General features: G+C 37.8%; 2 protein-coding genes across 22 annotated transcripts in view; both read right to left on the reverse strand.

The window, feature by feature from the left end:
* Nucleotides 1-13,058, reverse strand: part of LOC130923821 (protocadherin gamma-C5-like) — a 313,176-nt gene that overhangs the window by 115,100 nt on the left and 185,018 nt on the right. The window lies entirely within an intron of this gene.
* LOC130923826 (protocadherin gamma-A5-like) lies at nucleotides 263-5,345 on the reverse strand. Its single transcript, XM_057849885.1, has 2 exons — nucleotides 2,294-5,345; nucleotides 263-289 (listed from the first exon to the last, which is right to left on the reverse strand). The coding sequence occupies exons 1-2, from the start codon at nucleotides 4,679-4,681 to the stop codon at nucleotides 278-280; spliced, it is 2,400 nt and encodes a 799-aa protein (XP_057705868.1). The 5' UTR covers nucleotides 4,682-5,345; the 3' UTR covers nucleotides 263-277.

Here is a 13,058-nt window from a genome sequence, read left to right on the forward strand (position 1 = left end):
AGGAAAGAATACAGGGAAATGTTAAAAGTAGGGGTGTAACGGTACACAAAAATCTCGGTTCGGTATGTACCTCGGTTTTGAGGACACGGTTCGGTTCATTTTCGGTACAGTAAAAAAACAAAATGCAAAATATAAATGTGCTAGTTGTTTTATTACACACTTTTGTGCTTTCAACAATAGGAGCATTAGCCTATACAAAGCTAGAATTTGGCTCAAAAAGTAACGGGTATTTAAATATAATCCAACAACAATTTGCCTTTCAGACCCCGCGTATTGGTCAGCTTTGTTTCTGAAAGAAAGAAGAAAAAAAGAAGACGTGCTAAAGAGGAAAGCAATCCCAATGACAAAGATTTTAACATGTATTTTACAAATGAAATGCCTCAATGAAACATTTTTTTTTCTTATGAACGGTTTTCAAAAGCTTTATTGGTGGATTTTCTCAAGTTAAAGCGCCACACAGAAATTAATACATCTAATTGTGTAAGCAGGATGTGTGTATTATTCTTATTATTTAATTACATGTGTTTTAGCTCATTTCAATTTATTTTATTTAAATGGGCTATTATTAATTATGTGTTTATATTTTACAAATGTGATGTAGTATTCATTTATATTGTATATTTAATGTTGTATAACTTTAGTTCCTATGTGAATATGAGTTCCTACTTGTTTTGTTGTGGTAGGAGGGCTTTGTATTGAACACGGGGCCGTGTTGGTTATCATTATAGCAGAGAAGACAGCCGTAAATCGACAAAGACAAGTCAACTGTGCCCTAATCTACCACTCAAGAGATCTGATGGAGTCAAAAATTAGGTTACGATTGCATATTAGTTTGAAAATCGACCGGATCCACCGTATTATTACACGAGTGACTTCCAGCCCCATCCTAGCTAGTAGTATTGACGGAGGAGGGCCGCGTCTCGTGTCAAATAATAAACTCTGCCGTTCTTTTCGCGTGTGTTGCGTTGAGCCGCTTCTGGGATGCATCTAACACGCGGCCGCACTGCGACTGCGACCCTTAATATATACATATATTCCACATAATAGGATGACTTGTAAATTCTCTGAATATCTCAGCCTTATAGGCAGATTACCCCCCCAACCCCAGTCAAGGTGCTTTTCTCATATGATCAGAAGTCTTGCACATACTGGACATTATTTGACATAGAGGCACCTGAACATTCAAATTTGTTAAGCAGTTTCTTAAGAAGTAGTTTTTATAGTGCTTCATTCGAAAGCAATTCAATGTGAGATGAATGAAAGTGCCCAAAGAAGATCAAACAGAGCTAAAGTGTGTAAACATTCAAAAGTATTTCAGTCCTTGCCAAGAGCAAAATGACAAACAAGACCAAAAGTCCAAGCCATTGAAAGGCAATTAGAGTATCTATTTTTATGCCATGCAAGACCACAAAACGAAACAAAAGATACATTCCTCAGCTCATCATTGTTTAGGGAATGATTGTCCTAATTACATTTGCATGTAGTTGTAACCAAACACAAGCTGACCGTGGGTGAGAGGCTGATAGAACCACGCACAACTGGCTGTCAATCAGTCGCAGGTCATATAGACAAAATTCGATATATAGTCCAATTTACACTATAGCTTTAGTTATTCTAAGAAGGTCGTAAGCCACATGTACAGATAAAACTAAGATTCGGTCCACTGACAGTGGAGATCTAGTCATAACAAACAAACCGCATTGTGAAAAAATGAGATTGAATAAAAATGTGCCAATTGTTTTGTAGTAATTGTCATATTTTGTATTAGAGACAATCTAATATGAATACAAATGAATATGAATAAGTCACATCTTAGCAGTCATCAGGATGGAAAATATCAACGCAAATTTGACAATTTTTTTAACACTGAAGAAAAGCATGCACATGCCAGCTCTCTATGGTGCTGAACATAAACATTATTTTAACTGTTTTTAATGTTTATCAATCAACAAATTCAAGTAAAATTAAACAAAACAAAACAACAACATTTAAATACTTGTGAAAGGAGGCAAAAATAATGACTGGCTTTGAGAAATACCTACTTAACTCAAGACATTTCACACATTTTAGAACTACTTGGCTGATCTTTTGGAGTTACAACTGGTTGAAATGATATGCTCTCCATGGTGCTGAAGCTCAACAAATGCATGTTTTTGAGTGAGCAAACTCAAGTAAATGAAAAACAATATGGTTTGCCCTTGTAAATATGGAATTGGTGTATTTAATATGAAGGAATTCATCAAAACAACATCGAAACAGAGACGGAAAACAAAATTGATGTGTTAAAACTAACCTCTAAAGGAGAGTCAGGCTCATCCAGAATATTCTTTTCACTTTGTCTCATCGGCATGGTCCTTGTCAGGGTAGGGTCCATCACCAGCAAATTGTGACTAGCAGTTCTGTCCAATTTACAGTCACTTTTCCTGGAGTCAGTGGTCCTGCACACTTCATAATTGTACACGTGCGGGAGCGTCCCCGTCCCTAAAGTATCCGAATAACGTGGCAGATAATACGGAATGACGGGCAGGTTGGAGTGGTACAGGATACGAGACTGTCTCCATCTGTACACTTTGACAGAAATGATAAGCAACAAGCAGGTGATGAAGAGGAAGGAGACCACAGCCAAAGCCAAGACTAAGTAAAAAGTCAGCTTGTCATTGTATTCCTTGTCATGCAAGTTAAAGTCAGTGAATTCTGACAGCACTTCAGGGAAGCTGTCCGCCACCATCACGTTAACAATGACAGTAGCTGAACGAGAGGGCTGCCCGTTGTCCTCCACGACAACAGTCAGTCTTTGTTTGACAGCATCTTTATCAGTCACTTGGCGGACAGTTCTTATTTCTCCATTGTGGAGGCCCACTTCAAACAGCGCTCTGTCTGTGGCTTTGTGCACTTTATATGAGAGCCAGGCATTCTGTCCCGAGTCCACATCCACAGCCACCACTTTAGTCACTAGGTAGCCAACGTCTGCCGAATGAGGGACAATTTCAGCCAATACTGAGCCGCTCGTCTGGACAGGATAGAGGACCTGAGGCCCATTGTCGTTGGCGTCCTGGATGTGGATGCCCACACTCACGTTGCTGCTCAGAGGAGGGGAGCCTCCATCCTGAGCTTTGACGTGGAAGTGGAACTCTTTGAGTTGCTCAAAGTCAAAAGAACGAATTGCGTGAATAACTCCACTCTCCGCATTGACGGACACGTATGAGGATACTGGCACTCCGTTGACAGAAGAATCCTCCAGGATGTAAGAAACACGAGCATTCTGGTTCCAGTCAGCATCACTTGCTTTCACAGTGCATATAGAGAGACCAGGTGTGTTGTTTTCTACAACTGAGGCCTCATAAGAGCTTCTGTCAAAGACAGGCGCATTGTCATTCACATCTGAAATGTGTAAATTTAGAGTGACACTGCTGAAGAGGGAGGGCACGCCCTCATCAGAACAAGTCACTGTGATATTATACTCGCTTGACTTCTCTCTGTCTAATTCACCATCTGTCACTAATGTATAGAAGTTATTTTTTGAGCTTTTCAAAACAAATGGAATATTTTCATTTATAAAACAATTCACATTTCCGTTTTCTGCTGAATCTAAATCTTCTGTATTGATCATTGTAACAGCCGTATTCATTTCAGCATCCTCTGATACCACATTTGATTTGGACATGATGTTAATTATTGGCTTATTGTCATTTACATCTTCAACATCTATAATTACCTTACATGAATCTGTGAGACCACCGTCGTCACTTGCAAGTAAATTAATTTGAAATTGTCTTGACTTTTCAAAATCTATATTTCCAATTAACGAAACCTGACCTTTTTCTTTATCTACAACAAATATGTTTCTAATGTTGTCACGAGTGTTGGTGATTGAATATGATATTTTGGAATTTAAATCGCCATCTGCATCAGAAGCAGAAACAGTGACTACAACTGTTCCTACTGGTGAATTCTCAGCAATAGTGGCTTTATAGATTGGTTGTGTAAAAACAGGAGCATTATCATTAGCGTCTAACACTGTAATAAGAATCAGGATTGTTCCTGACATCCGCGGCTCTCCTCCATCTACAGCAGTTAACACGAGAGACATCTGCTCCTCCTTTTCTCGGTCTAAAGGCTTTTGTAAAACCATTTCAACATTTTTATTTCCATCTGCGTTATTTTGCAATTTTAGGGAAAAATGATCTGTTGGTTTTAATACATAATTTTGAAGGCCGTTAATTCCAACATCAAGATCTACTGCCCTTTCCAAAACAAATTTTGCTCCTACATTTGTCGATTCGATTAATTTGAAGTTCAACTCATTTTTGTCAAAGCTTGGCGCATTATCATTAATGTCTGCAATATGCACAGTGACGCTGTAAAATTCCATTGGATTCTCCAAAATAATTTGTAAATGCAGCGCACAAAGCGCAGTGTGCGCGCAAAGAGCCTCTCTGTCGATCCTCTCTTTAACGAGGAGGGCTCCTTTCTCTCGGTTCAGCTCGATATAGTCCTCATTGTTCCTGGAATAAATCTTTGCTTTGCCTGAAATTAATCGTCGTATTTCTAACCCCAAATCCTGTGCTATGTTGCCCACTGAAGATCCTCTGCTCATTTCCTCTGGTATAGAGTAGCTGGCTTGGCCGTGCACTGCGTCGAGGGCGAAGAGAAAGACAAACATCAGTACTTGCCCATTCATTGTTCTGTCCAATTCTCCCCTGCTCAGCTCCACGCTGCTTGTATTCCAAGGAAAAATTCTCTTTCCTGTCAAATATAAAAAATAATCCACTCCTAATCAAAGTAAATAAGAATTAAGTCAAAATGTGTTTTTTATTTGGCAAGCACGTCGAATGATCCGTGCTCCTCCCGTTTTGTTCTGTGTTCTGTCGACGTAACATGGGTGCCTATCCTTCAATCCTGCTCCCAATCATCAACCTTCTGGTCAACAGCGTCCCTAAGAGTCCATTTTGCAACACTGCAGGATGGAACATGCAACATTACAAACACCACAACAATACTTGCGTGTAACCCAGAAACGTATGTTACTAAATCAGTTAATTATATGAGGGATATTATTCTATGCTGCCACAAGACGACATATTATGGGTTCACAACTGTAATACAGTCCGCAAACCAATTCTGCACCGACAGCACACAAACATGCCAAACCCATACAACAGTCAAATATGAACATATTTTAAATGTAGCATGTGAACAGTCCCATTTAAGAAAAACTCAGTGGTTTCTTTTTCCTGCTGCAACAATTGTGCAGCTCTTTTGACACATTTCAGGTAATTATTATTATCATTTTCTTTTTTATAATTTTATTTATTTATTTTTTCACTAAGTGAGAAATGTTCCTTTTTATATTGATTACTGAAATTTCAACTATAAATTGGCCAAGTTCATTTGAAACTCAAATATTTGCTACTAATCTATGCTATTACTTAAGCAATAACGGATTGGCAGTCATTTTAAAATATTGGTAATATTAATGAAATGGAATTTACATCCGCAAGCTATTTAAGTTAAATATTTTCATAAGTAATGCATCTCATGGCACAAATGCCTCAAACCTTAATATCTAACCACAATCTTATAAAAGCAAGGAACAAAAAAATTGATTTCAATTTATTTTTAATCCATTTTTGGAACAACGGAAATAGTTTGCAATGACTGAGTGATAATCGTGTTTATTTACAATTTTATTTGGCATGATGGGGGTTATTGCATTAATAAATATTGCAAATAAAAATTGTAAAGAATAATTCTCAACCACTCTTCAGTGTGGTGTTACAGTATTTGCTTTTTAAGGATATGATACAGGGAAATGGTAGAAGTTATATATATATATATATATATATATATATATACACTTTTCCAAACAAAAGGACAATTTTTAAAATTCTCTTCGCCCGTGGCGCAGTTGATAGCCTGAGTTGTCCTGGGACCGAAGTGTCAGCGGTTCAATTCCCAGCTATGACTGCCCACAGTCAAAGTGCCCTTGGCCAAGGCACTGAACCCTAACTTGCCCCCAATGGGTTGGCAGCGCCTTGCATGGCAGCAGCACCATTGGTGTGTGAATGTGTGCGTGAAAGGGTAAATGTGTGCTAATGTAAAGCGCTTTGGGCATTGTAACAATGTAGATAAAGCGCTATATAAGTAATTTCCATTTACCATTTGAATATCCCAGCCATATCGGCAGACAACCCCCCACCCCAAATAATATATAGGTGATTTTCTTGATGATGAAAATGTCTTGCACATATTGGACATTATTTGACATGATGCTAGAGGCACCTGAGCATTCAAATTTGTTAAGCAGTTCCCTATAAAGTAGTTTTTATAGCGCTGCATAAGTAAGTAGTTCATCTACAACAATCGACAAATCATCTGAATCTCAATCTACAGATCTATCATCAAGGGGAAAAAAAGGAGGAAAAAAAAGATTGCTTTTTTGCTTTAGTGTCTTCATAACATACTGGACTGTCTCAGGAAATTAGAATACACAATATTCTAATTTTTTGAGACAGTCCTGTGTATATATACAGTAAGGATGACTTGTAAATTCTCTGAATATCTCAGCCTTATCGGCAGATTATGCCCCCCTCCCCAGAATAATAGAGAGTATTTTCTTATCTGATCAAAAGTTTTATATTATCTGACATGATTGCAGAGGCACCTGAGTATTCATATATGTTAAGCAGTTTCTGAGGAAGCACTTTTTATAGCGCTACATAAACAGTACATCTCCAACCTTATCGACAGATGACAAATTACAATGTTGAGATAAATGAGGACGCCCCCTCCAAAATCTAAAAAATCTCAAAGGACAATATATTAATGACGATATAAAATGTGTCTAAACATAAAACAATATTTGAATCCTTGCAGAGAACAAAATGACAAAACTTGTCCAAATGTCATGCATGTAAAACGCAATCAAGCAAGACCACAAAGTAGGAGACAGTAAGACACTTTCATAAGGCGGAATTTTTTTTTTTTTTTTCTGTAATGATTGTCCATATTACATTTATAGGTAGCTGTAGCCAAACACATGCTGACCATGGGCAAGAGGATTATTACACCATGGACTGGTTGCCAATCAGTCAATGGTCACAAACACAAAAACCCATACGCACACAAATTTACACTATAGCTTTAGCAATCCTAAGAAGGATGTTTTTGGAACATGAAAGTATATTAGTAATAACAAAGCGACAAAATTAAGATTCAGTCTACCCACTGTGGAGATGCCATCATTACAAACAAACATCAATGTGAAAAAATAAGATGTTTCATTTCAGTTGTGCCAATTTTTGATAAAAAAAAAAATGAGTCAGATTCTATTGAGCTCAAGCTGATATGAACAAGACATTAGGTCATAGCTTAGCAGTCATCAAAATGAAAAATGACGATGTAAAGTTGACTTCAACAGTTTTAACAGTCTAGAATAGCATGAATCTGAAGGCCAGCTCTCTTGGGTGCTGGATGAATGGCATGAATCTGAAAGCCAGCTCTCTAGGGTGCTGGATACAAACATCAGTTAACAAATTCAAGTAAATTAGAAGAAAACGTCAATATTTGAATACTTTTACATAAAGGAGGTAATTGAATGATTGGCTTTGAGAAACTGCTACTAAATCTAAGACATTTCACCAATGAGCTGGTTTTAAAACAAGGCCTCAAGCTACTATGTTTGTCTTTTGAAGCTATAACTGGTCTAAATAATATGCTCTCCATGGTACTGAAGCTAAACAAATGCATGTTCCTCAGCTAGCAAACTCAATCAAGTACATGAAAAACTATTTGTTTTGCCTTTGGAAATATGTGATGTGAATATAATATGATGTACCATTTGATTAAAACAATTACCAAAGCAAGAGAGGGAATACAAAATCAAAATGTTAAAACTAACCTCTAAAGGAGAGTCAGGCTCATCCAGAATATTCTTTTCACTTTGTCTCACCGGCATGGTCCTTGCCAGGGTAGGGTCCATCACCAACAAATTGTGACTAACATCTCTGTCCAATTTACAGTCACTTTTCCTGGAGTCAGTGGTCCTGCACACCTCGTAGTTATAAACATGCGGGAGAGTCCCTGTCCCCAAAGTATCTGAGTAGCGTGGCGGATAATACGGAATGACGGGCAGGTTTGAGTGGTACAGGATGCGAGACTGTCTCCATCTGTACACTTTGACTGAAATGATAAGCAGTAAGCAGGTGATGAAGAGGAAGGAGACAACAGCCAAAGCCAAGACCAAGTAAAAAGTCAGCTTGTCGTTGTATTCCTTGTCATGCAAGTTAAAGTCAGTGAACTCTGACAGCACTTCAGGGAAGCTGTCCGCCACCACCACGTTAACAATGACAGTAGCTGAACGAGAGGGCTGCCCGTTGTCCTCCACGACAACAGTCAGTCTTTGTTTGACAGCATCTTTATCAGTCACTTGGCGGATGGTTCTTATTTCTCCATTGTGGAGGCCCACTTCAAACAGCGCCCTGTCTGTGGCCTTGTGCACTTTGTATGAGAGCCAGGCATTCTGTCCAGAGTCCACGTCCACAGCCACCACTTTAGTCACAAGGTAGCCAACGTCTGCCGAATGAGGGACAATTTCAGCCAATACTGAACCACCTGTCTGGACAGGATAGAGGACCTGAGGCCCATTGTCATTGGCGTCCTGGATGTGGATGGCCACACTCACGTTGCTGCTCAGATGAGGTGAGCCTCCATCCTGAGCTTTAACATGGAAGTGGAACTCTTTGAGTTGCTCAAAGTCAAAAGAACGGATTGTGTGAATGACTCCACTCTCAGCATTGACGGAGACGTATGAGGATACTGGCACTCCGTTGACAGAACAATCCTCCAGGATGTAAGAAACACGAGCATTCTGGTTCCAGTCAGCATCACTTGCTTTCACAGTGCATATAGAGAGACCGGGTGTGTTGTTTTCTACAACTGAGGCCTCATAAAACCTTCTGTCAAAAACAGGCGCGTTGTCATTCACATCTGAAATGTGTAAATTGAGAGTGACACTGCTGGAGAGGGAGGGCACGCCCTCATCGGAACAAGTCACAGTGATATTATACTCGCCTGACTTCTCTCGGTCTAATTCACCATCTGTCACCAATGTATAGAAGTTATTTTTTGAGCTTTTCAAAACAAATGGAATATTTTCATTCATGAAACAATTCACGTTTCCATTTTCTCCTGAATCTAAATCTTCTGTATTGATCATTGTAACAGCCGTATTCATTTCAGCATCCTCTGATACCACATTTGATTTGGACATGATTTTGATTATTGGCTTGTTGTCATTTACATCTTCTACATCTATAATTACCTTACAAGAATCTGTGAGACCGCCCTCATCACTTGCAAGTAGATTAATTTGAAATTGTCTTGATTTTTCAAAATCTATGTTTCCAATTAATGAAACCAGACCTTTTTCCTTATCCACAACAAATATATTTCTAATGTTGTCACGAGTGTTGGTGATTGAATATGATATTTTGGAATTTAAATCGCCATCTGCATCAGAAGCAGAAACAGTGACTACAACCGTTCCTACAGGTGAATTCTCAGCAACAGTGGCTTTGTAGATTGGTTGTGTAAAAACAGGGGCATTATCATTAGCGTCTAACACTGTAATAAGAATCAGGATTGTTCCTGACATCCGCGGCTCTCCTCCATCAACAGCAGTTAACACAAGAGACATCTGCTCCTCCTTTTCTCGGTCTAAAGGCTTTTGTAAAATCATTTCCACATTTTCATTTCCATCTGCGTTATTTTGCAATTTTAGAGCAAAATGATCCGTTGGTTTTAATACATAATTTTGAAGGCCGTTAATTCCAACATCAAGATCTAATGCCCTTTCTAAAACATATTTTGCTCCTACGTTTGCCAATTCACTTAATTTAAACTTCAACTCATTTTTGTCAAAGCTTGGCGCATTATCATTAATGTCTGTTATATGCACAGTGACGCTGTAAAATTCCATTGGATTCTCCAAAATAATTTCTAAATGCAGCGCACAAAGCGCGTTATGTGCGCAAAGAGCCTCTCTGTCGATCCTCTCTTTAACGAGGAGGACTCCCTTCTCTCGGTTCAGCTCGATATAGTCCTCATTGTTCCCAGAATAGATCTTTGCTTTGCCTGAAATTAATCGTCGTATTTCTAACCCCAAATCATGTGCTATGTTGCCCACTGAAGATCCTCTGCTCATTTCCTCTGGTATAGAATAGCTGGCTTGGCCGTACACTGCGTCGAGGACGAAGAGAGAGACAAACATCAGTACTTGCCCATTCATTGTTCTTTCCAAGGCTCCTCTGCGGAGCTCCACGCTGCTTTATTCCAATGAAAAATGATCTTTTCTGTCAAATATGAAAAATAATCCACTCCTCATCGAAACAGAGAACAATTAGGTCAAAATGTGTTTTTTTTTTTTTTTTTGACAAGCACGTCGAATGATCCGTGCTCCTCCCGTCTTGTTCTCTCTGTGTTCTGTCGACGTAACATGGGTGCCTATCCTCCAATCCGCCTCCCTATCAACCTTCTAGTCAACAGCGTCCCTAAGAGTCCATTTTGCAACACTGCAGGATTGAACATGCAACATTACAAACGCCACAATAATACTGCATGTAACCCAAATAGAAATTAATGTTACTAAATCGATTATACGAAATTGAGGGATATTATTCTATGCTGCCACAAGACGACAATCACAACTGTTATACAGTCAGCAAACCAATTCTGCAGCGACAGCACACAAACAAGCCAAAGACATCCTAAAGTCACATATGAACAGAATACAAATGTTGCATGTAAACAGTCCCATTTAACAAAAACTCAGTGGTTTCTTTTTCCTGCTGCAACAATTGTGCAGCTCTTTTGACACATTTCAGGGGATTATTATTATTATTTTCTTTTTTTATAATTTTATTTTCAGGAATTATTTTTACTATGTGGAAAAAATTCCTTTTTATATTGATTACTCAAATTTCAACTATAAATTGGCCAAGTTCATTTGAAACTCAAATATTTGCTCTCAATATGTGCTATTACTTAAGCAATAACGGATAGGCGGTCATTTAAAAATAGTGTGAATATTAATGAAAGGGAATTTACATCAGCAAGCTATTTAAGGTAAAAATTTACACTATAGTAAGGAATGCATCTCATGGCACAAATGCCTCAAACCTTATTATCTAATCACAATCTTATAAAAGTAAAGAACAACAACAACAACAACAAAAAAAGATTTTAATGTATTTTTTGATCCATTTTTGGAACAATGGGAATAGTTTGCAATGACTGAGTGATAGTCATGTTTATTTACAATTTTATTTGGCATGATGGGGGTTATTGCATTAATAAATATTGCATCCATGCAAGTTCTTTTGAAACAATGTAAAGAACAATTTTCAACCTTTCTTCAGTGTGGTGTTACAGTATTTGCTTTTAAGGAGAAGATACAGGGAAGTGTAGAGAAGTTTATATAATATATATTCCACACAAAAGGATCACTTTTAAATTCACTGAATAGCTCAACCATATCGGCAGATTACCCCCCACTCCCAGTATAGGTGCTTTTCTTATATGATTAAAAGTCTTGCACATATTGGACATTATTTGACATCATGATAGTGGCACCTGAGCATTCAAATTTGTTAAGCAGTCTCTTATAAAGTAGTTTTTATAGCGCTTCATATAGTGCATCTACAACAATCTACAAATCATGTCGATCCCAATCTACCAATCAATCATCAAGGGGGGAAAAAAAGGAGAAAAAAAAGATTGCCTTTTTGCTTTAGTATCTTCAAAACAAAAGGATGACTTGTAAATTCTCTGAATATCTCAGCCTTACGGGCAGATTACGCCCCAGTCCCCAGAATAATATAGAGTGTATTTTCTTATCTGATCAAAAGTTTTGCATTATCTGACATGATTGCAGAGGCTCCTGAGCAGTAAAGCAGTTTCTTAGGAAGCATTTTTTTATCGTGCTACATATAAAGTACATCTCCAAATTTAACGACAGATGACAAATTTCACTGTTGAGATGAACGAGGACGCCCCCTCCAAAATCTAAAAAAGCTTAGAGGACAATATATTAATGGCTAAATAAAATGTGTCTAAACATAAACAATCATTGAATCATTGACGAGAAGAGAATGACAAACTAGACCAAAGGTCCAAAGCATGAAAAAGACATTTACAATATAATTCTAAATCGAGTAAGAACACAACTTAGAAGACAAAAGACACTTCCATCAAGCGATCAATTTTCTTTTCTTTGAATGATTGTCCATATTACTTTGGAGGTAGTTGTAGCCAAACACATGGGCGAGAGGATGGTTACACCACAGACTGATTTGCCAATCAGTCAAAGTCACAAAGCCAAAAACGCATATGCACGCAAATTTATACCATATCCAACACAGCCAATTTATCCTAAGAATGATGTTTTTGGAACATGGAAGGAAAGTGCAGGGGAAACAGTAAATAATTCATATATAGAGACAAAACTATGATTCAGTCTACTGACTATGGAGATGCAATCATAACAAACAAACATCAGTGTGAAAAAATAAGACGTTTGATTTCAATTATGCCACTTTTTTTTTTTAGCAAACATTAAGACAGATTCTATTGAACTCCAGCTATTATGAACATGACATTAGGTCATAGCTTAGCAGTCATCAAAATGGAAAATGACGAGGTAAAGTTGACTTCGACAGTTTTAAGAGTCTTGAAAAACATGAATCTAAAAGCCAGCACTCAAGGGTGCTGGATATAAACATTACTTCAGCTGTATGAATGTTTTTGAGTTAACAAATTCAAGTAAATTAAAAGAAAATGTCAACATTTGAATACTTGTGCAGAAAGGAGGTTATAGAATGATTGGCTATTAGAGAGTGTTACTAAACCTAAGACATTTCACAAATCAACTAGTTTCAGAACAAGGCCTCAAGCTACTCTGTTGATCTTTTGGAGCTACAACTGTTTGAAATAATATGCTCTCCATGGTGCTGAAGCTCAACAATAACATGTTGTTGAGTGAGCAAACTTAAGTAAATGAA

This window comes from Corythoichthys intestinalis, chromosome 11 (assembly GCF_030265065.1).
Source record: "Corythoichthys intestinalis isolate RoL2023-P3 chromosome 11, ASM3026506v1, whole genome shotgun sequence".
In the NCBI taxonomy this organism is placed as follows: domain Eukaryota; kingdom Metazoa; phylum Chordata; class Actinopteri; order Syngnathiformes; family Syngnathidae; genus Corythoichthys; species Corythoichthys intestinalis.